The sequence below is a fragment of the Agaricus bisporus genome, assembly GCF_000300575.1.
Source record: "Agaricus bisporus var. bisporus H97 unplaced genomic scaffold AGABI2scaffold_14, whole genome shotgun sequence".
In the NCBI taxonomy this organism is placed as follows: domain Eukaryota; kingdom Fungi; phylum Basidiomycota; class Agaricomycetes; order Agaricales; family Agaricaceae; genus Agaricus; species Agaricus bisporus.
Window position 1 is genome coordinate 462267 of NW_006267349.1, and position 20147 is coordinate 482413.

The 20147-nt window shown below is 46.3% G+C and overlaps 8 protein-coding genes across 8 annotated transcripts; 5 read left to right on the forward strand and 3 right to left on the reverse strand.

Annotated features, from left to right (window-relative positions):
* Positions 1-171: 171 nt before the first annotated feature.
* AGABI2DRAFT_181292 (hypothetical protein) lies at positions 172-1241 on the forward strand. The gene has a single exon (XM_006456773.1). It carries the CDS (start codon positions 181-183, stop codon positions 1111-1113), a length of 933 nt encoding a protein of 310 aa, XP_006456836.1. The 5' UTR covers positions 172-180; the 3' UTR covers positions 1114-1241.
* Positions 1242-1682: 441 nt separating this feature from the next.
* AGABI2DRAFT_122726 (hypothetical protein) lies at positions 1683-5348 on the reverse strand (the record flags this gene model as incomplete). The annotated part of the gene is made up of 11 exons (XM_006456774.1): positions 1683-3861; positions 3916-4042; positions 4098-4173; positions 4227-4302; positions 4355-4653; positions 4711-4826; positions 4881-4907; positions 4958-5005; positions 5056-5134; positions 5197-5216; positions 5279-5348. 11 exons carry the CDS (start codon positions 5346-5348, stop codon positions 1683-1685), a joined length of 3117 nt encoding a protein of 1038 aa, XP_006456837.1.
* An 851-nt stretch (positions 5349-6199) lies between these two features.
* Positions 6200-7882, forward strand: AGABI2DRAFT_122727 (hypothetical protein; the record flags this gene model as incomplete). The annotated part of the gene is made up of 1 exon (XM_006456775.1): positions 6200-7882. One exon carries the CDS (start codon positions 6200-6202, stop codon positions 7880-7882), a length of 1683 nt encoding a protein of 560 aa, XP_006456838.1.
* A 750-nt stretch (positions 7883-8632) lies between these two features.
* On the forward strand, positions 8633-11678 carry AGABI2DRAFT_122728 (hypothetical protein; the record flags this gene model as incomplete). The annotated part of the gene is made up of 6 exons (XM_006456776.1): positions 8633-9005; positions 9057-9107; positions 9160-9390; positions 9442-9768; positions 9821-10247; positions 10298-11678. The coding sequence occupies 6 exons, from the start codon at positions 8633-8635 to the stop codon at positions 11676-11678; spliced, it is 2790 nt and encodes a 929-aa protein (XP_006456839.1).
* Positions 11679-12002: 324 nt separating this feature from the next.
* On the reverse strand, positions 12003-13452 carry AGABI2DRAFT_122729 (hypothetical protein; the record flags this gene model as incomplete). The annotated part of the gene is made up of 5 exons (XM_006456777.1): positions 12003-12479; positions 12543-12662; positions 12719-13081; positions 13135-13364; positions 13413-13452. The coding sequence occupies 5 exons, from the start codon at positions 13450-13452 to the stop codon at positions 12003-12005; spliced, it is 1230 nt and encodes a 409-aa protein (XP_006456840.1).
* Positions 13453-13534: 82 nt separating this feature from the next.
* On the forward strand, positions 13535-14761 carry AGABI2DRAFT_154320 (hypothetical protein; the record flags this gene model as incomplete). Its single annotated transcript, XM_006456778.1, has 3 exons — positions 13535-13884; positions 13968-14317; positions 14370-14761. 3 exons carry the CDS (start codon positions 13535-13537, stop codon positions 14759-14761), a joined length of 1092 nt encoding a protein of 363 aa, XP_006456841.1.
* A 727-nt stretch (positions 14762-15488) lies between these two features.
* AGABI2DRAFT_154321 (hypothetical protein) lies at positions 15489-17054 on the forward strand (the record flags this gene model as incomplete). The annotated part of the gene is made up of 10 exons (XM_006456779.1): positions 15489-15534; positions 15595-15614; positions 15703-15781; positions 15830-15877; positions 15935-15961; positions 16078-16193; positions 16252-16550; positions 16612-16687; positions 16741-16816; positions 16912-17054. 10 exons carry the CDS (start codon positions 15489-15491, stop codon positions 17052-17054), a joined length of 930 nt encoding a protein of 309 aa, XP_006456842.1.
* Positions 17055-18039: 985 nt separating this feature from the next.
* On the reverse strand, positions 18040-19767 carry AGABI2DRAFT_122732 (hypothetical protein; the record flags this gene model as incomplete). The annotated part of the gene is made up of 1 exon (XM_006456780.1): positions 18040-19767. One exon carries the CDS (start codon positions 19765-19767, stop codon positions 18040-18042), a length of 1728 nt encoding a protein of 575 aa, XP_006456843.1.
* Positions 19768-20147: the final 380 nt, after the last annotated feature.

A 20147-nucleotide genomic window follows, 5' to 3' on the forward strand; every position in this document is an offset into this window, starting at 1 on the left:
TGAAAGTTCTGGGCTCAGGTTTCATTTCCAGTTCCTTCCTCGTGTTTTCAAGACTCCGCCGCAGTAAGCCTCGTTCTTTCTTTGAGCTGCGCAGCTACTAATCTCCCCAAAACTATCGTTCACGAAGAATCACTAGATCGACTAGACCCAACGACAGTGTGTATCTATTCACTCCCGCTTATGATCGTATTGTTAAGTTTCACAGGCAGACTTGACAGGTCATTCATGGAGAACGCCGATAGAAAGTGCCGTATTTGTCGAGGAATGGTTGAAAGGGAGCACGTCAAAATCGATGGCAGAGTGGTCTGCCCATATCGAGAAATAGTCAGGAATAACCTCCGACAATTCTATTGTGAGGGTTTTCACAAACTCGCGGAGGTGACTGCGAACAGGTTGGGGTTAGAGCTCGATTTACCAGAGAAGTCACTTCTGGAACGGCTGGCGGAGCCAGAAGAAGGGAGGGAAGAAACGCCAGCGAATTTACCTCCTGTGGGCCCTTGGGACCCAGACTTCTTGGAAGGTCGTCGGGCATCGCCGCATACCACCGATGAGAGGGTAGCAGATCATACCTCTAATCCTCCGACTCTTCTTGCGGGTTCGGATGGTATAACAATTAGTCACGGAACGGCGTTTGAGTACTGGAGTCGCAGGAGCGTTACTCTTCATACCGGTACCCTTGGAGCTCTCCAAGCCCAATCGGAGACTGGTCTCCAAGAGGGATCGGAAAATCTGGGCATTATACACGACGAAAGGCAAACCGTCCGCTTTGAAGATCGGTTTCAAAAGACGATATCTACATACCAATCAAAGGCCACGGCAATTGCCTTCTCGGTAGATTCGCAAAATATTGCTACTGTGCGAGAAGCAGTAGCCTATGACGGATTTCGTTCAATCATCATTGATCCCACATCTCCAGCTGATCTTCCACTGATTGTGATAGGCCGTCATGCAGCTGCCTTGGAACAAATCACCGAGTTGTTGTTGCTTAAAGCGCAGGCAAAACGAGGTTTCTGGGCTTTGGATGTCCACAAAATCGTTAAAATTCCCTACCTTGTGTCATTCTTGGTAGCCATTGTCCTACTGGCCGCCACCTGGTACTACCGCCGTCTCTGATTGTTCTACCCGATCGATCTTCGTGTTGTTATTCTCTTTGTTTTCGTTCAGTTATCCGTTGATGTACTGCCACTCCTGTAGCACTTCTTTACCTGCGCCTCGTTAATCGGCCGTTAGCGTAATAGAAGAAGAAAAAAGTGGGTTTCCCACTGCCTTGAGTCGTTCTAAATTTCTCGAAAAAGAAAAGGTCCAAGCATATTTCCCGAGCTAATACCTCAGAAAATGACGGCTATACTGTTTTTGTACCTATTACAGGAGTATAAACACGCTTTGTCCCTGTGTAAGGTGAAGCCGAAAAAGAAGAAAGTCTGACCAGTCTACAGACCTTGCGAGGGATCTCAACAAACAATAAAAACAAAAAGTGGTCCAAAATTAATATACATCTAACGATGTTATAACGGCACAGATGTAAAATATAAACACACTCTTGGGCTCGTCATGCAGTCATGTCGCGTCGTAACAAACAGGCCAGGAAAACCAAAAATACACACAAAAAGATATTCATGCAACGAAGGTTTGATAAGATAACTCACGTAGATAGAAAAAATAGATAAAGCATTTTGACTTTCTCAAATGGCCCATTCATCAATAGAACCGTATCCTCCACCACCACCTCTCCCACCCCAACTCCTAGCAATCCTATCCTCCATCCTTTCATCCCTACTAGTGGACGGGTACGCCAATCCCAGATTCGGGTTTATTCCAAATAACGCGGCAAGCCATCCACCTCCGTCGCTATCCTCCTCATCGTCATTACCATGAATCCCCTTCACCTTAGTCGGTTTACTCTTCCTCCCTTTCCTCTTCCCCTTGTCTCTAAATTTGTCGGGTCGAGAACTGATATGAGCTTCAGGTAATTCCGCGAAGCTTATGTGTTTTGGCGTCGATCGACCTGAACTGGTAGGAGTACCTATTGTTTTACTAGGCCTTCTCGTTATAAGACTCGTTAAGCCCCCCCATGAATGCGAATGGTCTGATATGGCGGGGGAAGGAGTGGAGGGTGAAGTGGAAGTAGGTGGCACGGCGAGGAGGAGTGTTGGCGCGGTAGGGTGCTGAGGAGTAGAAGGCCTTGAGCCTTTCATAGCACTTTGTCTTGGAGGTGACGGCGGTCGAGTGGACGAATGGTGCAATTTCTTTGTCAACATCCTCGATATTGATGCAGTAGCGTTTGATGTTCCTGAAACAGGTGCAGGAGGTGTAAGAGTTATTGGTGCAACTTTACGTTTTGTTACCTCAGGCACTGGTTGCTCGTCAAGTATTTTTCGGAGGCATGAGATTGTTTGTTTCGCAATGCAATCGTCAGAGGAAGATGAGGACTCTTCGACTGGTGGGGTCATAGGCCGAGCATGGTGGTGACATGGTGACGATGGAGAAGCAATAGCACGAGATAGAAATCGAGTGTTCTCAGAGCGCTGAGGGGATCTAGCCCGTCTCTCTCTGTCCGAAGCACCAATACTCGAATTCATCCTCCTTGGAATCATGAATGAAGACTTGAAAGACGAAGAAGGTGTAGCATTTGCTGAGTTAGAAGGACGCTTTACAAACGACGCAAGCTTTTCATATGCAGGCGTAGATGAAGATGGCAACGGAGTGTCAGTAACAACTGGTTTAGCAGGAGACGAGAGCAGACTCGCAGTAGAACTGCTCCAATCCGAATTCAAGGGTACTGACGTACTTGAACGTAAACCGAGAGTAGAAGGCATAGTGATGATAGTAGGATCGGCATCGAATTCGATGTACTGAGTGATTGCACGAGGTGGTGGTGCAATGAGCTCCTCTCTCGTTCTATGAGACAAACGCAACCCGCCGGCTTCAACAGCGGCTTCACGTAAGTCCAACGACGGGCGTCGCTTTGGTTCCCTTTGAAAGCGTTGTTGCAGCGGTGATGCTGAGGTAGGAAGACTGTTGCTCAATCCTGCCTCAGAGTTTGAACTTTGCGACGAGTTCATACGCCGCCGCCAATCATTCGTCCTTTGCCCTGCGCCCGCGTTCTCTCCAACACCGCCACCGCTCAGATCTTTTCCATCGCCGAAAAGGCTATCCACCCTTTTCCTGACCTCCTCCATATCATCTAGCCAGGAGGCCTTGAGATCGGATCCACCCGTGATCTTCGAGGAAAGGTTCATGGCCTGTGACTCTAGTCCGCTAACCCTTGGTGAATCATAAGAAAAAGTAGTGGGAAAACTAGTCTGAGGAGTGGTCATAGAGCTTTGCAGCAACGTGTTGGACATTTCCAACGCGTGTACACTGCGTTCAAGGAGGGAGTCAAGGGGGTCGTTGCTAGCTTCATTGCCATCAAGAACGGGGAGTGAATACTTCCGTCTGTGTTGGAAGCGCTGTTTGCGGCGCGGAGAAGAAGTGGAAGCAGACTGAGGCGTATGAAGAAGCCCCGACGATCCTAGCGAATGCTGCTGCACATAGAGGGTATTCCGATGATTCTCCGAGTCAGTGTCCTCGTCTGCTTCTTCTGCACTATCTGGATAGTCCGGAGGTTTATCTGAGGGTATATCCTGTTCAAAAGGTGAATGTTGCGTATGCCGCTGCCAGGAGGGTATCGATTGGTGGTATTCTGGCAGACTGGCGGTGGTGTCAGAGGAAAGGTGAAGGGCAGAACTCCGTTTGCGGTGTGTACGACGGGGGGAGGAGGAGATCCTGTTGAGCATCTGCGAGGGAGTCAGTGGCCAAAGCAGAGGACAGCTTATGCGAGTTTGCCCAATTGAGTCATGACTTATGTCATACAACAACAGCCTTTTATGAATTTAGATCTACACAAACTATCATCTCAGCCAGGGTCCTTCGTACGGCCCTCCAAGATACTCCAATTTCATCTTGAGCGCCTTTATCCATATCGCACGCGTCAGCGCGAAAAACCTTGGATCTGTCCACAAAAACTCTCGCCCATACTTCGACCCCACGCCCTCGTAATCCTCTGTCCATGGAGCATTTGTCAGAAATCGAAAAGCTAAATCCGGAACAACTCATACCACGCAGTGATTCGCGTAGCTCTAACCATGTGTTCGTTACGTCGGTGATGATGCCTCCAACACCCCATCGTGCCGCCTGTGAACATCGTTGCCCTCAACGAATAATAAAGTTGCCACGGATCGACATACCTCCATCATATAAGCAGGTTCATTCACAGTCCAAACCATCAGATACTTTCCAGCTTCCCGGCACCGTTGCCGAAATCTATTCCAAGAATGGGATAACCACGTTCGATGACGATCACTAACACACACACCTTTCTCCTTCCGTGTTCGCTAAACAAGCAAAGGCGATAGAAAAGGCGTCAACATGATCCCAGAAATATTTCATCGCAATATAAACGCTATTTCCAAGATAAGCCCTCTTGCAATACGGTAGAATGTTCATCGCGGGTCGGATAAATTTCGGATGCCAAAGACCTAATAAGATACGCGGCGCGAGAAGGGAATCCCAAGAAGGTTGCATAGAAATAATCTCGTGCATGAGCTTGAATAATCTTTCCGGGTCGTTGTGAACTTTAATATCGACATTGAATTGCACATGTTGGTTTTCAGGCTATCATGAACAAAGAATGTTTAAACACTGGTATAGGAGACTGATAAATAAACACACCCTCATGAGTAGCTCGATTGTCTCAGAAAATGTCGGGATGGCTTGCTTCGGTTCCTTGACAGTTCGAGCTTGTTCCATTCCGTTTTCCCCATACCAATTGCGTTCCTTTATCCAACCTACAACGGACATTATTCCTTTCCAGCATTGTCATCCCACTGGTGGTATCTTACCCGTCGAGCTGGTTGTCCTCGAAAGATCTAAGAGACAATGATCAATTAGATAATTACATATCAAGGAGCAAACTAACCAGGGTCATGAAACATCAGAACCACACCGTCAGCAGATACATGAACATCTGTCGACGTCAACAGGACAATTTAGATTCCGGGCGAGGCCATTACATACCACTTTCAATACCATCAGAGCCATCTCGAATAGCAGCTTCAAAACTCGCAATGGTGTTCTCAGGAAAACGTCCAGAAGCCTTTATACAGAACACAAATCAATTCATTAGGAGAATTTGGTGATGATGTCTCGCAGACGTACCCCACGATGACCCCAACAATCTGAATCCAATGAAAGGATATAGTCAACTTGATTCCGCCAAGTAGAAGCACAACCGACGTACCGGGAAGAATACGGTTTACTGCGGGTGTGATGGCAGAACTGCCTCCTATCACAGAATTCGAAGACGTCATAGAGGTTACTAAATTTGAATTTGTTTTGTTGAATGATCCAGCAATTCAGCGTTTGCAGAGAGATAGCACAATTACAACGCGTTGGAGAGATGTAGGTGGCAAAAGAGGCCAGGTAAGACGAAGCAAGAAGAACAGTTCTGAAAAATGGTGTCAAAATGACATGGGAATGCCATGTCAAGCTGCGCCACTGTGTTGCTTACAATAGTACTTCTTTCCGCCAAAAACAGCCGACATTCCCTTAGTGGCTGGTATTCTCAGATTGCTCTTAATCCTGGTGAGACAAAGTTGTAGAGACTAAAGAAAATATCCTTAGACGGCGTGCACTGGGACACGAGAGAAACAAACAACGGCAACGGGCACGTCGTGACGTCACAGTGGTACGTCACGTGTCACGTAGCATAACATACCGTAACTCTCCCTACCCACTCCATCTACAACACAATATTCATGCGATACTGCAACTTCACACTCTGGAACTTGCCTTCTACCTTTTCGGTCCAGCGTACTATTTTTGGAGGTACCTGCATAACCAGCTCTCTGACAAGACAATGAAAAAACTTGAACTACCATCATCATGGACCTGCGACCTATCGGCGTTTCAACCTGTACATCCTCTTTGTTACTATGTTCTCCGAGTACAATAACCTCAGACGAATGCTTTATTATCTTGATTATTCCACATCTCAGCGCCACGTCAATCTGTTTTTTTCTCATTGGGGATAATGATATATAAAAACGTCTGCTTTAGAGAGGAACGTTTCGTCCGCCATTCGCCATTATCCACCAACTCTATCTCTCGTGAGCTCCCAATAATATGTGCTTCTTGTATATTTGGCTAACATGTATAGCAGATGGCGTTATACCAATACCCTTCTATCGCTCTCACTCTTCCGAGTGAAGTGTTGACAACAATTTGTCGGATCTTCTTGCAGACGACTAATACGCTAACGCAATGTTGTCGACAAGATATCATTGACCACGATGCAGAAACTTTCCAATCTATCATGAGTGTATCACAGGTGTGCCGAGGTTGGCGCGATATTGTTACACGATGTCCCGAACTCTGGTGTCACTTCATCAACCCTTATCATTCTGTTCCCGACTGGACGAAATTGCTTCTCGAAAGGTCGAAACCGCGTGGAATCACATTGTACAATCCTCTCCCCAATTTTATGGAACATGAAGATGAACCGGATTTCTTTGAAGAAATAGCCTATGCCAACAGACTCTCTTCATACTCAGTCGCTCTCGATATGGATTGCCGAATATGGGGCGATCCGAGGGTACCTTTATATTGGCCTCAGCTCCGATATCTCTGCATCGCCCATATCCAATACTATGAAGAAGAGCCCACCTTTGATCCCGGATTGTACGAACATGTGTTTATGCCGACTGACTTTCCTTCTTTTAAATCGACACCCAAACTTGAGCGACTACACCTTCACAGCTGTGCTTTGTGGAGTGTCTCGCAAATTACTGGGCTTAGCCAACTGAAGGAACTTCGTATCAGTGGAAATCGAGTTTGGTCTGTCCCGCAATGGGTCGAAATCCTGCAATCGCTTCGTCATCTCAAAAGACTCTCACTTGACAATGCCATCGTGGAGCCTATCCCTACTGGCGTTCTAGGACTTCAGAATAATTGGAAGTCAGACCATATACTCACAATGGAACTAGAAGAATTTTTCCTCAGGGACGACTTTTGTATCTGCGCGCAGTTTTTCGAACATATAACCTTCACGACGTCAAGAATTTTCCAACTGGTGTGCCACAATGCCGAGGGTACATACGATGCGGAAAGCTATTCTTTATCCATCGGCCATTGTATCACTCCTATCATCCATAATTTCCTCATAACCAACCTTCGTTTCTCTAATTGCGTACTTCATATCGCCAGCGGAACAGTGGGATGTCTTGGACTACCGGATGATGCCTTGGATAAGTTCGAGTGGCCCAATAGGGCGGAAGCAGGTGGATCCTTCTTCGATGGAACACATGTTGAAGTTGATTTCGACCTTCAACTCGAACATCAAAATCAATATGCCAAAATGGTTCAAGAGTGGTTGCATCCGATTTTCAGTAATGTCATTCACTTGGACATCCACGATAACGAAGATGCTATGTTTCAAGATGATCACTGGTTTTCGGAGCTATTGTGGAAGAGTAGTTTTCGATTACGAGCCATCCATGGAATCAGTTGCGATGCTTGGTACATTATTCTTCAAAACATGTTTTCAGGACTTTACGCATTCAAGCCTCCCCGTTTACCGGCTATTTCCTTTTTATACGCTCTAGAAGAAATCGGAATGTTCATCAATCACATACCGGAAGGCTATCCTCTCTATCAAACTATTTTCGAATTCTGTAATCGTAAAAGTATGATGGGGACTCCTCTGATAAAGTTCCATGATCCTCCGCCACTTCGGGAAGCGAAATTTGATCTCGATCGTGCGGCTTTTATGACGCAGTTGGAAGCGCTTGGAGTTCAAGTTAATGATGATTTTGGTCGGCTTTCAGATATGGTGGTTGAATGTTAACATATGGTTGACGGAAAGTTTCTTTGTATTATGACTATGTACATATCCTCAAATATCAGACCCAGATTAGATTCGATGGTGTGCTGCCATTTTCATAATGCATCAGATCCACTTTCAGTGTACAGGGCACAATCAAAGTGCAGGACAGCTAGCGCACCATACAGCAATATCCCAACCAGATAATCCATTCAAGAACATGTCTTCGGGCATTGTATTCATTGAAAAAGCTACCGACAGTATAGGAGGCTATCACTTTAAGAAGGATGTGAAAGTATTTGATGGGTTGTCATACAGGCACTTCGGCGAATATTCCGGTGTCTAGGCTGTTCTTGCCCTCCATCTGTTTCATGATTTCCGTCGGTCTCCAAAGATGAAGAACGGTCATCACCTTCAAAAACAGCCGTTTTCATCTTAAGACGTTGAGTAGCAGACTGAATTATCACAGGCTGGTCGCCAGTTTCGTGACGACGGTATTCATATGTTTTTCAGTGTCGTGAAAAAAGGCAGACAGTTACGAAGCTCAGGTTAGGTAGGGCAAACGTGCACTGGATTTTTGTACCAAATTCACAGGCTGGGTAGAAGTCTGCCAAATTCAACGTTTTGCCCCTCCGAGTCTGCACCGCGCGCGTGATGGGCGTTGACGGCATCCCTGTTCGTGCAAACAATGCCCCAACAATCTCAAGAGCTTCCTTCCTCTTCTTTTCTCTCAAGTCAAAATCAATTTCTATTTCTTATATCTTGGCCGGCACCATGTCCAAAATTCCCGATTCAGCCTCACAGGATCCATATGGACAGCCAGAGGAGCCAGATCGCCTGATCCTAAAGGCTAAAGAAATATTTTCCGAAGCCAGGGCGGATACGGAGAACGTACAAAAGTTCTTTGATCTGTCTGATGAGGGAGCACCCATAGAAGAACAGGAAAAGTGTCTCGTGCCACTATTCCAGAAACTCGTCTTTTTGGTTACTGGTAGGAAAGACGTCGACTTAGCGCCGCCAGTGGTCGAATACATCATCCCTTTTCGTACTCTGCTGGACCAACGTCTCTTGAAACGAGCCAGCGATAGATCCAACAATAAAAAAGAGAGCCCGGAGGATATCGCGATACGACGACTAACCAACTACAGTTCGTCCTCCATCTTCTGGATCAATCTTTTCTCACTCACATCATTGACAGTTATCAAGGAAGACGAGAAACTTCGCAAGATAGAATCCAACAAATCATCTGGTGAGTAGCAAGGCGCTGTGGTGCACATGCCCAATGAATTAAATGCTTGCAGCTGTCACACGTTCCGTAGAACAAGCTTGGGAGACGGGCTATGTGGGTGAGACTGATAGGCTATTGCGAGACGCTATATCCTCTATGTATAGCAAGTCGTCAAGCTTGCCTTACGCAAATTTTTGCCCAATAATCCAAGGATCGGGCACAGGAAAATCTCGACTGGTAGACAAGCTGGCAGAATCGGTTTTTACAATACCGATCACGTTGAGACCCTTGGCAGACGATAAAGGTGCGCTATCATTGGTTAATATAGAGCATCAGTTAAGACCTCTTGGTTCAGGTTTTCCACTTGGTGATACTGCTAATGGCAAAGCGCTTCTCGATTTTTTCTGCAAGCCCGAATATTTTACGTCGGCTCTTCATGCACAACTGTACTATCTCCAGTTTTTGCTAAAGTCGCTTGCCATCGCTGGTAATTGGATCGACGATTACAAGAGATCGGGCCGCGGGACGGAAAATATTGCAGCGGAATGGCGGCAACACCTCGGCACTCCTCGTACTGCTCCTCGCAACCACTTGTACGGGCAGGCGACTGACCCATCCGCTCTGGAAACCTTTGAAGACATTTTGGATGAAAGCGTTCGCTTTATCGACCTTCAAGCACGCGGTGCGCTAGTTCTCGGTAGCAAAGAAACACTGACTTTGACACTCTTCTATAGTGAAAAATTTTGTTGGTGCAATCACGGACAAGATCAAGTCAAAGACTGATAAGGGACCTGTGATACTGTTCTACTTTGACGAAGCACAACATCTTACCGCTTTCACGGTGACAAAAGGGGAAAAAGAACCGAGGCGAACAGCGTATCAATGCCTTTGCAAAGCTTTCACGTACATGCTCGACGTACCTGTTTTTACCCTCTTCCTCTCGACCTACTCCCGACTATCCGAATTTTCTCCCAGCGCGCGAAATTTTTGGTCGGCTCGACTGCTGGCGTCTACATCCAAAGAAAGCAACGACAATTTAAATGCGCCGTTTGTCGAGCTTCCTTTTGACGCATGGAAATCGCCCACAATTGTGAAAGAAGGATCACACTCCGGTGACGAGATCTGTTCATTGAGATTCATGGCGCGATTTGGCCGTCCCATGTTCGTAGTGTTATCTCTGTTTCGAATCTAAACTAAGCTGCATATTGTAGGTTTTGGGCACTCTTCGAAAGTCCGGATGCCACAGATAGTCAGGTGATCGGCCTCGCCATGTCCAAACTTAAATTACATTTTGAGGACACTAGGAAGCCATACAACATTCACACATACGATGAGCTTATTCCACTTCTTGCGGCTCGCGTTGATTTCACCTTCGAATCCAACCGAGATGAAGCCGTTTTTCTCGAAGGGCTTCTCGTCGCCAGCGCTATGCGTACCGTGTATTCGGTTCCGAAACATCGGCAATATCTACGTGGAGGATACCCTTCCGAACCCCTCTTAGCGGAAGCCGCCGCCCGAGCGATTCTTGCATACTTTCGATCAATTGCAGAGGGAAAAGCTAGCATTACCACGATTATAACGCAGTACAAGTATGATATACCATTGGCAGTCTCTGCGTGGTTCCAGCGAGGACTGATCGACAAGGGATCGAGAGGGGAATTGGTCGCGAGGATGCTCTGTACACTGGCCCATGACATATCGATCTTGAAGAAACTTACGGATGGGAATCTTGATGAAAACGCCTCGTTCAGTCAAATGATTACTGTCGCTGATTTCTTCCGTGCCCTCATCGCGGAGGAATACGTCGACAAAGTTCTGGACGCACAACCAGGAAATAGTACGAAAGGGGAGCCCCTCAAAAAAGTGTTTGAAAATGCTTATGTCCACTTCACGCAATTCGTCAAGGCAGGCGACAAGTCGGCCATGACCGATACTGCTGCCTATTTGCTCTTTACGAGGGGTGCAGCGATTCAAGGCCATGGGACTATGCCCGATGTAGATTTCATTATCCCGGTCTGGATTCGCGGTGACAGCAATCCTGATCGATGGAGTATGACTGCCATCTTTATCCAAGTAAAGAATAGGAAGGCAAAACAAACGATCCACATTGACATGCAGAAGAAGCATAAATTCTTCACCAAGGGCAAGGAAAGACCATATATCACCATCGCAATGCAACTCGGACTCTCCGTCGAGAACAAAAGCAAAGATAAGCTTGTCAAGGTTTCACCTCCTCATGTCAAGAAGCTCCGGGATAATAAAGAGAAATATCCGCGTTACGAGATATCTATCGATGGGTGTTCAAACAAAACTTATAATGTTATCGGCGATGCCAGTGCTACTTACTCTGCCCTTTTGGCGGAAAGGGATATCTTGTCGGAGCATCCTCGCGAAGGCAAGTTCCTCGATGCAGTCAAACGGATGAAACCTTTCTGGAAGTTGGAATCGTATAATTGGGCATCCATTAGGAAAAGTTTGGATCCACATGCGAAGGACCAGCCTGAGGACTGGCTTGTTGGTTTGGACAGAGGCCAGAAAGGGGAAGAAAACCGACTCATCACCGATTTAAGCGGACTTCATATTGAATCTTAGTTTCTGTAGTTTGGGCTCTCTGTCACCTTTTTGGCATAATGTTCTGCGTTGAAAAATTAGAGAAAAGGCTAGCTTCACGAAGGCATATCTTCAGATGTCTTCGGGCATTATATTCAGTGGAAGAACTACCGACAGTACAGGAGGCAATCACTTTAAGAGGGATGTGAAAGTATTTGATGGGTTGCCGTACAGGCACTTCGAACGAATATTCCAGTGAATGAGTGCCTGGATTACTCATCTAATTTGGCTGTAGACAAGCCAACATTGGAGGCAGCAAGGCGTAGAACCCCCATGAACAGCATTGCAAAATAGCCTAGCCTTCCCCTAATCTATACCCATATCCTCCATTCGAAGCGCCAGACTGAAGTTCTCTTGGGCGCTATCGATCAACTCTTGGGCCATAGAAAGATTTGCGATCCGAGCACTTAAAACAGGAAGGCAAGCTTGGAAAACACCGAGGATTTGTGCACGGGCTGAATCCGTCTCCTGTCCTAACTTCGGTCTGTGTTCTTGCTCTCCATCCGCGTCATGATTTTTGTCGGTTTCCGAAGGTGAAGTACGGTCATCACCTCCGGAACCAGCCGATTTCATCGTAAGACGTTGAATAGCAGACTGGATTCTCTCCGCTTGCTGCAGCAACTCGCCGAGTTTATCCATCATAGCATTGTAGACGCTCAAAGGTTCTTCCGACTCGAGACTTGGTGTGCTCGTTGCCAATTGAAGCGCTTCGGCCTCGACACGTTCGCTATTTTCACTGAACGCCATGAAAGATTGCATTAATCCTGGTGCTTCTTTGATGAACTATCGAACCAAAAGTGACTGTGTGAATGGGGAGGGTTTAAAAGACGAGCTAATTGGGCTAACGGTATCCGATGCCGACTCATCGCTAAATTTGATAGTACGTTCGTTGTCGTATCGAGGTTTTTCTCTATCTATTGGGGTATCCTCTTTGGCAACTGAGGGCTCGGATTCATGTTGTTCTTTCTGATGATTCGACAATATTAGAAAAGAGATTGCTCAGAAGGCATGGATATACATACCTTCATGGGTGTCTCTGCGTCAATGAAACACGCTTCCAATGTCGAACTCATGTAAAGCCATGGGTGCGATTGAGCAGTGATTTGCAGAGGCTCGGGAGGTGGGACTGGAAATCCAGTGGGAGGTTCTGGTTGAGGTTGAGATAAGAGGGTATAATCTGTTGCTTCCGACGGGTTGGGTTGAACTTGAGAGTCTTCAACAGGTGGAGAAGAGGGATTTTGGGGCGGAGTGGCGACTTGCAGAGGCTCAGGAGGCGGAGTTGCGAAACCGGTGAGTGGTTCGCGTTGAGACAGAGAAATATGGATAGAACCGGTTGATTCTAACGCGGATTCGATTGGTTGAGGAGAGGGATCCTTGTCATGGTACTATAGCAAAGAATTCAAAACAAGAATGACCCAAGAAATGGTGACAAGCGTACTGAAGCAGACGTTTCCTTTGTAGGCGGTATCCCATTTGGGTGTCCCTGCGTCAAAGTAGCCTGTAAAGGCTGACTCTTGGGTTTTGCCGCATCGTCAGAGGCTTGGCGAACATTCGGTTCATGACGCGTCGCCACGGCTGTGGTCTCAGAACTAGCAGCATCAGTAACTACAGGAGCCGGAGAGACATGAGTAGATCTAGCGCTGAGTGGCTTTGTGGTCTGTGCCCTTCCTGGGAAGAAGATTCAGCGTTGGTAAATGTGGCATGGATCGTCTGTACCACGAGAGACGGGTAGCTGAGATTCCGGTTGTGGTGGCATGTGTTGGCCAAGCTGCGAGTGACCCTGACTTGCCACCTTCCACCACAGTCGTCTAATACCATTCAGATACCCCCCATAGACCATGGGTTTCTTCTCGTGCATACTCAAGCCTCTCGCATATCTCTCTTTGCCCGCCATAATTCTCGGCTCATTGTCAGCAGCCTCTCCAAAGGGCCAATACTACACTCGCATCTTTGTCTACCTCGGCACCGTCGCCGGTGTCGCGACCGCCAGCATTGCGACAGCAACTACACTGGCATTCCTCGGTCGTCCTCACGACGTCAACTACTATGTAGCCTATATGTTTTATAGTCTCGTGTCGCGATTTCTCGATATCAGAGTCGAAGTGGAGGGGCAGGAACATCTGGAGAATAGGCCTGCAATTATAATGGGCAATCATCAGAGTATGTTAGATCTCATCGTCGTTGGAAAGTGAGTAGCCATCTACGCAATTCTAAACTCCAAAGAAGCGCGAATGACCTTTGTTTTTTGCTTTTTCTTTTTTTTCGTAACAGGGTGATGCCGAAAGGAACATCAATGTTGGCCAAGAAACAACTTCGTTTTACGCCTGTCGGCCCATTTATGATGCTTTCCGGTGCCATTTTCATCGATAGAGGCAATAATGAAAGAGCCATACGTTCTTTGAAAGCCGCTACTGATTTGATGAAGCGCCTCAACATTTCAATTTGGATGTACCCAGAGGGTACACGGCATCTCGGCCCAGACGTAGAGATGCTGCCATTTAAAAAAGGGGGATTCCACATGGCAATTCAAGCCGGCCTTCCGATTATTCCGATAGTAACGCAGAATTACTGGCATATATACCATGAAGGAGTTTTGGGATCCGGCGTGATAAAAGTTCGAGGTATGGCGATGCGAATGGGTTTACTACGCTTAAACTGATTTTGTGTCTCCAGTATTACCTCCGATTCCAACCGAAGGGTTGAGTCCTGCCGACATCAACGACTTGATGACTCGTGTGCGGGGTCAAATGCTGGAGACATTAAGCGATATCTCGATCCAAGCTCATAAACCAACTTCCACCGATGATAAAAAGGGTACATCACCGACGACTCAGCAATCAGAGAAGGAACATGTTTTCTCGGGTTCAAGCATTGCTATCAATCCGCCTCTGCCTGCGACAGAAACTAATTTAAAGAGCCTGCCAGGACCTAAAGGTTCTAGTGCATCGGTATCATCATCCACGACTTCATCGCAGTTTGGGGTATCGACCACCGGAAGTGAAGCTGGCGGTGAAACAGAAGAAGATGAAGGCATGGTTTTGGTTGATCGGCCAGATAGGAGATAAAGAACTTACGGTTGGGTTGTGTTCGAGAAGGTTGTCGGACAGTGGGGTCAGAATATAAATGAGAATAATTTTTACATATGAAGCCATCCGAGGCATTGTGTTGTCGCGTAAGTACGCCCGTGTTGCTAAAGGTTAAGCTACTTATTTCATCCGCCTCTCACCAATATCGGGAGCTTATCTGCATTTTCTGCGTCAGGTGTGTCATGTTATCTCGCACTTAAAATTATCATGATCATAATTTGACGAGCGAAATTCATCTGCACGCATGTGCCAGATGATATTGTTGGATACTTCCCAAAGAGGAGAAATATCCGAGTCTCCTGTTTGACGCTCTTTTGCGAGCCTCGTTTGCAGTGTGGCGGTTGTAAGAAGCCCTATTCTCCAACTTTGCCGAAAGCAGCTGATGCATAGATTAACATTTATGGGAATTTGTTGCAGTGGTGCCATTGAGGGTGCGCTGGATGAGAAAGGCAAAAGTTACTCACGACTCTGATCATTCGCGACACGTTGTAAACAGCTCAAACGATTTTCTCAAGAACCCCACAAGGTTTGCACCAATTTAGCAAGAAATACTGGATTGCGGATGCCGCTAATTCGTGTCCTCGGAAGGGCCGCGTTCATCTCGTCACGGACCATAAAACCCCGGCCTCTATTTAACGCGTTTGTTTCCCCGCTTTTTATCCCCCAACGTCAACTACTACCTCATTCCCGGACCATCGTCACCGTCATGTCCCAAGAAACGAAATGCAATGCTAATGCCCGCATCCTTCCAGGTATGTTTCTTTCGCGTCATAAGTCATTGTCGCGTCACTTAGCACTGTTGTCGTGTACAGACTGTTGGGGCCACCGCGGAGTACGTTGTCTGGAGGGGTAGCGAACACCCTTGATCATCACCTTGTCAACTGACCACACGAAAACTTTCCTCCTTTCATATTGCTCAGGCTTCAGCTCGATTCCCAGAGAATACTCTTGTCAGCTTCGAAGCCGCCGCTCGGGACGGTGCGGAGGGTTTTGAGAGCGGTATTTGATCAAGGCATTACATTATCGCGACGCATAACCTTCAGACAGACGTCCACGTATCAGCGGATGATGTAGTGCTCATGTTCCATGATTCTTGTACGTTCTCTTCTGCCCTCCCCTCGCTGCGTATGTTGATCCTTCCGTATTACACAGCTCTCGAGAGGACGACAGATTCTACAGGTAAATTAATGGGTCCCGGGTCTCTACCCCGGCTTAGACCCTTCCTTTCCGAGTTCCGGACAGATTATGATATTAACTAAATACTCTCGTTCTGTTCTTCTTTCTCCGACGATTAGGTAAAATCAAGGATCGTAATTGGTATGGACCCCAAGGGATGGAGCATGTTCGGACCATCAGAGAACCCAGGCAGCCAATTCCGACGTTTACTCAAACCATCGAACTTCTCATGAGAGTCCGTATCTCCGACTTCTCAATTGTCATGGAATATCACATAACCAATTTAACTTTAGCCTGAAAATCAACACATCAAGTTTAACGTTGACGTGAAGCCGCACAACAACCCAGAAAGGCTCTTTAAATTGATGAATGAGACTATTGTCGCTCAACCTTCTTGGCAAACCGTTCTGGCGCCGAGAATTGTATTAGGACTGTGGCATCCCAAGTTTTTGAAACCTGCGAAGGAGATACTGCCTTATTGCCGCCGCACTAATCTTGGAGGCAATCTTGCCATTGCCAGGAAATATTTTTGGAATGACGTGCATGGGTTCTCGATTCTTTTTGATACGCTTACTTCTTCGGATGGCCAGAGGTGTGTCTGGAACTATGATGGCATTTTTCTTTGATCCAAATGTTTACCATGTGTTTTTCAGATTCATTGGGGAATGCCAACGTGCTGGCAAGACGCTTATCGTTTGGACTGTGAATGAACCTGCTGAAATGATGGAGGTCTGTCATATACACTATTCACCCCAATCATGTCTGTTAACGCATGATTATAGGCCATGAGATGGGGTGTTGATGCCATCATTACCGATACCACGAATGTTTATCTGGACCTACGCGTAGAATTGCAAAGTGAGCAATATCGCTATTTATTTCGCGCTCCCACATTCTTACAATTCTCCATTGCGTATTGCTGCGTTCATTTCGTTGATATCAAAATGTTTCAGATAATTATGAAAAGACCGCATCGAGATATGCAAGATTCTTCTTATGGACGACATTAAGGTTTTATTACCCATTCGCCATGCACACCATCAATCAGATGCAGGCCCAAGTTGAACAGGCTGCGGGACCTTTTCATGAGTTTTAATGACAAGTAATAGAGTTCAGAGTCCAACAAGTCAGACGGGGATATAGAGGAAAGGGGAAAACTTGGTCATCTTACACCCGAGTTTGCATTCTCGAACCATTTTTTTTTTTTGCCTTTTTCCATTCCTGTGGCGGTAGAAGTTACCCTGGATCAGCAGCAATCTTCATCTTGACATTTAGTTTTTTTGGTTTTCATTCCTTCTTGGTTTTGCTCATTCTTTTCTTATATACCGTATTTCATCTGGGGTTTCAGGTCCAAGTCGGAGATCTAATGTCGGTTACTGTAGACGACTTGGCTTATTTTTTGTCCGTGATTCCGCGTGTCGTATAGATAATGCTTCGAAATATTATAGAGAATTAGAGGTCTGAATAACTCAGAAAGCTGGCGCGGATATGGGTGACGTCTAGGAACATAGAGGCTTCCGTGTGTTCTTATCATGGCAGCCCAGTTCTAGAGTATAATCTGGAGCGCTCTCACCTGGACATTCAGGCTGACGAGACAAAGACAAAACAAACCATTCACATTGAGCTGTCGGTTTTCGCATAGAAATGAGCCTGGATGAAAGTTTATGGGTTTGAACAGACAATTTCGTCGAAACCATGTTTCTTCATGACTACTTTAGTGATCTTAGATGCACACACGGATAATCAATGGTTCAGCCAGTATTGGCGATGAAGCATATTCCTTTTGGAATGTAATACTCAATAAAATAGTCGACTTCCAACATTCAGCAGTCAAGTTTAACCTGGGGTAGCTTGCAAAAATTTGGTAAATGGTAGCAGAGAAGAGGATGAGATTATATATCATAAATTGAGGATTCCCAAGAGTTAATGAGCTCAACACCTCCGAAGAAAAAGGCATGACTTGACATACTTGACAAATAGATTGAATGTCATGAATCCAAATAACTAGACAACATTCATTCGTGTTAGTCTTCGAACAGCGTAGAAAAGGGTAGCACGTCGATACAAGAGTCGTTAGGTGGTTAAGTAGAGTACTGGATAGGCGAATTATCCATCCAAACGGACGCGGGATCATGTGCATCCAAAAACTCATTGGGCATATCCTCGAGGGGACTGGTCAGATATTCCAAAGGTGACGTATCATCCGAGAAAATCTCAGCCCAGCCAGGAAGCGGAAGTATATGCCTGATGCGCTTCAAAGGTTTCCCTATCGCGATTCTTTGGTCGTAGAGGCGGGATACAAGAGAATTGGCCATCTCATCAGAGTCCGCCCATAAAATAAGTTCTTCTAATGCGTACAGGAAAGGCACGGTCGTTGCATCCGGAGTATGGGTATCATGTAATCGAGAGATGTTGGAATTTATGATCGGCCAAGCGTCGACGGGGACTCCTGTTAATTGTCGTAGACGATGGCTGCTGTTCCACAGTAAGTCGGAAATCCAAACAACATCTTCGTCGGTGAGATTCCCATAGTCAAGAAAGGATAAACTTTCGATGCGATTAAATACTGGTCGAAACAATTGTCTGACCATCGAAGCATGTGAATTTTGATCATTGAAGCCAATTTGTACCCGAACGTAGGCCCCGTCGGAAAGATATGCCCCCGAGTATTGCTTTTCAGGCCAGCAAAAACCCCTCGGTGATGATTTCTCCGGAAGTCCAAGACACTCCATTGCGTTGTTGGCGATTCGAAGGGCGCACTTTGAGAAAAAGGGGTTGGTGGTAATGAGCTTATGGACGATGGGTTTGATACGTTGATAAATGAATGAAGCGAGAGTCTCTGTATCATCCATCTCTTCGTCTTGCAAGCACTCCAGTTGGAAAATATTTGACGTCATCAAGTTGAGGTATGAGAAAAATTTGGCACATAGAAACGTTTCGTCTCTGAGACGAAACTCTTCGAGTTCCAAGTCAACTAGATTAAAATTCGGTTCACCCCAAACTGCCTGGTCATCTGCAAGATCGTCGAGCCCTGATATGGCATTGGCAAGCGAAAGACTTCTGATATGAGGGAGTTGTGAGATGATGTCGAACCATTGAGGGATAGTCCACACTCGATTTCCGCTGACATGCAGCTCCTTGAGATTGCTAAGCCCAGTGATCTGCGAGACGTTCGCCAAAGCGCAATTATGAAGGTGTAGAATTTCCAATTTGGGTGTTGATACAGAGGAAGGGAAGTCGGCCGGCATCAGTAAGTTTTCATCTCGGAAGGCAGTAATGTCAGGTACTACTTCGTCATAAGTCAAGTGGGTAAGGCACAGGAACTGCAGCCGAGACCAAGCCATGGGTATTATCTGGTGGCACCATATTTGACAACCTGTCCCGAGCGCCACTGAGTACGTGAGAAGTCGATTAGCATAGGCAAGTTCTTTGAAGAAAGGCGATCCGTCTTTCTCGATAATACCAGGGTCCAGATTTTCAAATGTGATACCACGCGATTTCGACCTTTCAAGGAGTAATTGTGTCCATTCGGGAACAGGATGATGTGGGTTGATCGAGTGACACCAAAATTCAGGGCAATTGGTGATGATATCACGCCAACGTCGACAAACCTGTGATACATTGATGATGTCGTTAAACGACTCCGAATCGTAGGTGACACTTGGTTGACAACAACGCGTTTGTCTCTTGATATTTTCCACGTACGCCCTGCATATTTCTATCACTAATTCACTCGGAAGAGTGAGTGCGATAGAAGGGGTTTGGTACAACGACATCGCTGTATAGTGATGAACAAAGATACACGGCATATTTTTGGGAGCTTACCCGAGCTAAAGTTGACACAGTGAGTGATAGTGGATGAGGCTAAGAATATTTTGATCCTGTTGCTTTTAAACCGTTCTGGACAAGTGAGTATGGAGATGAAGGCGGCATCAGGTTATCGGAGTCAAAAATACACGGCCGTCTCATTAGCATGTTAATTGTGAAAGCTTAGCAACACAAAAGCCAGCAGGCCACCTAGAACATTGATGAGTATGGCCCGTACGGGACCTGTGATGCTTTTGTTGTGTTGCCAGTGAGCACGGAACAAGTTGACATGGATGAGGGAAGTTGGATGGCTTTGATTGAGGGGATTGAAGGCGGTTGAACGATGTGCTGGCTGAGGTTGAGCCTCCCTAATGGTGACAGG

What these genes read in the sequence shown, in the direction of transcription:
- AGABI2DRAFT_181292 (XM_006456773.1), top strand. Translation starts at nt 181, where the DNA reads ATGATCGTATTGTTAAGTTTCACAGGCAGACTTGACAGGTCATTCATG.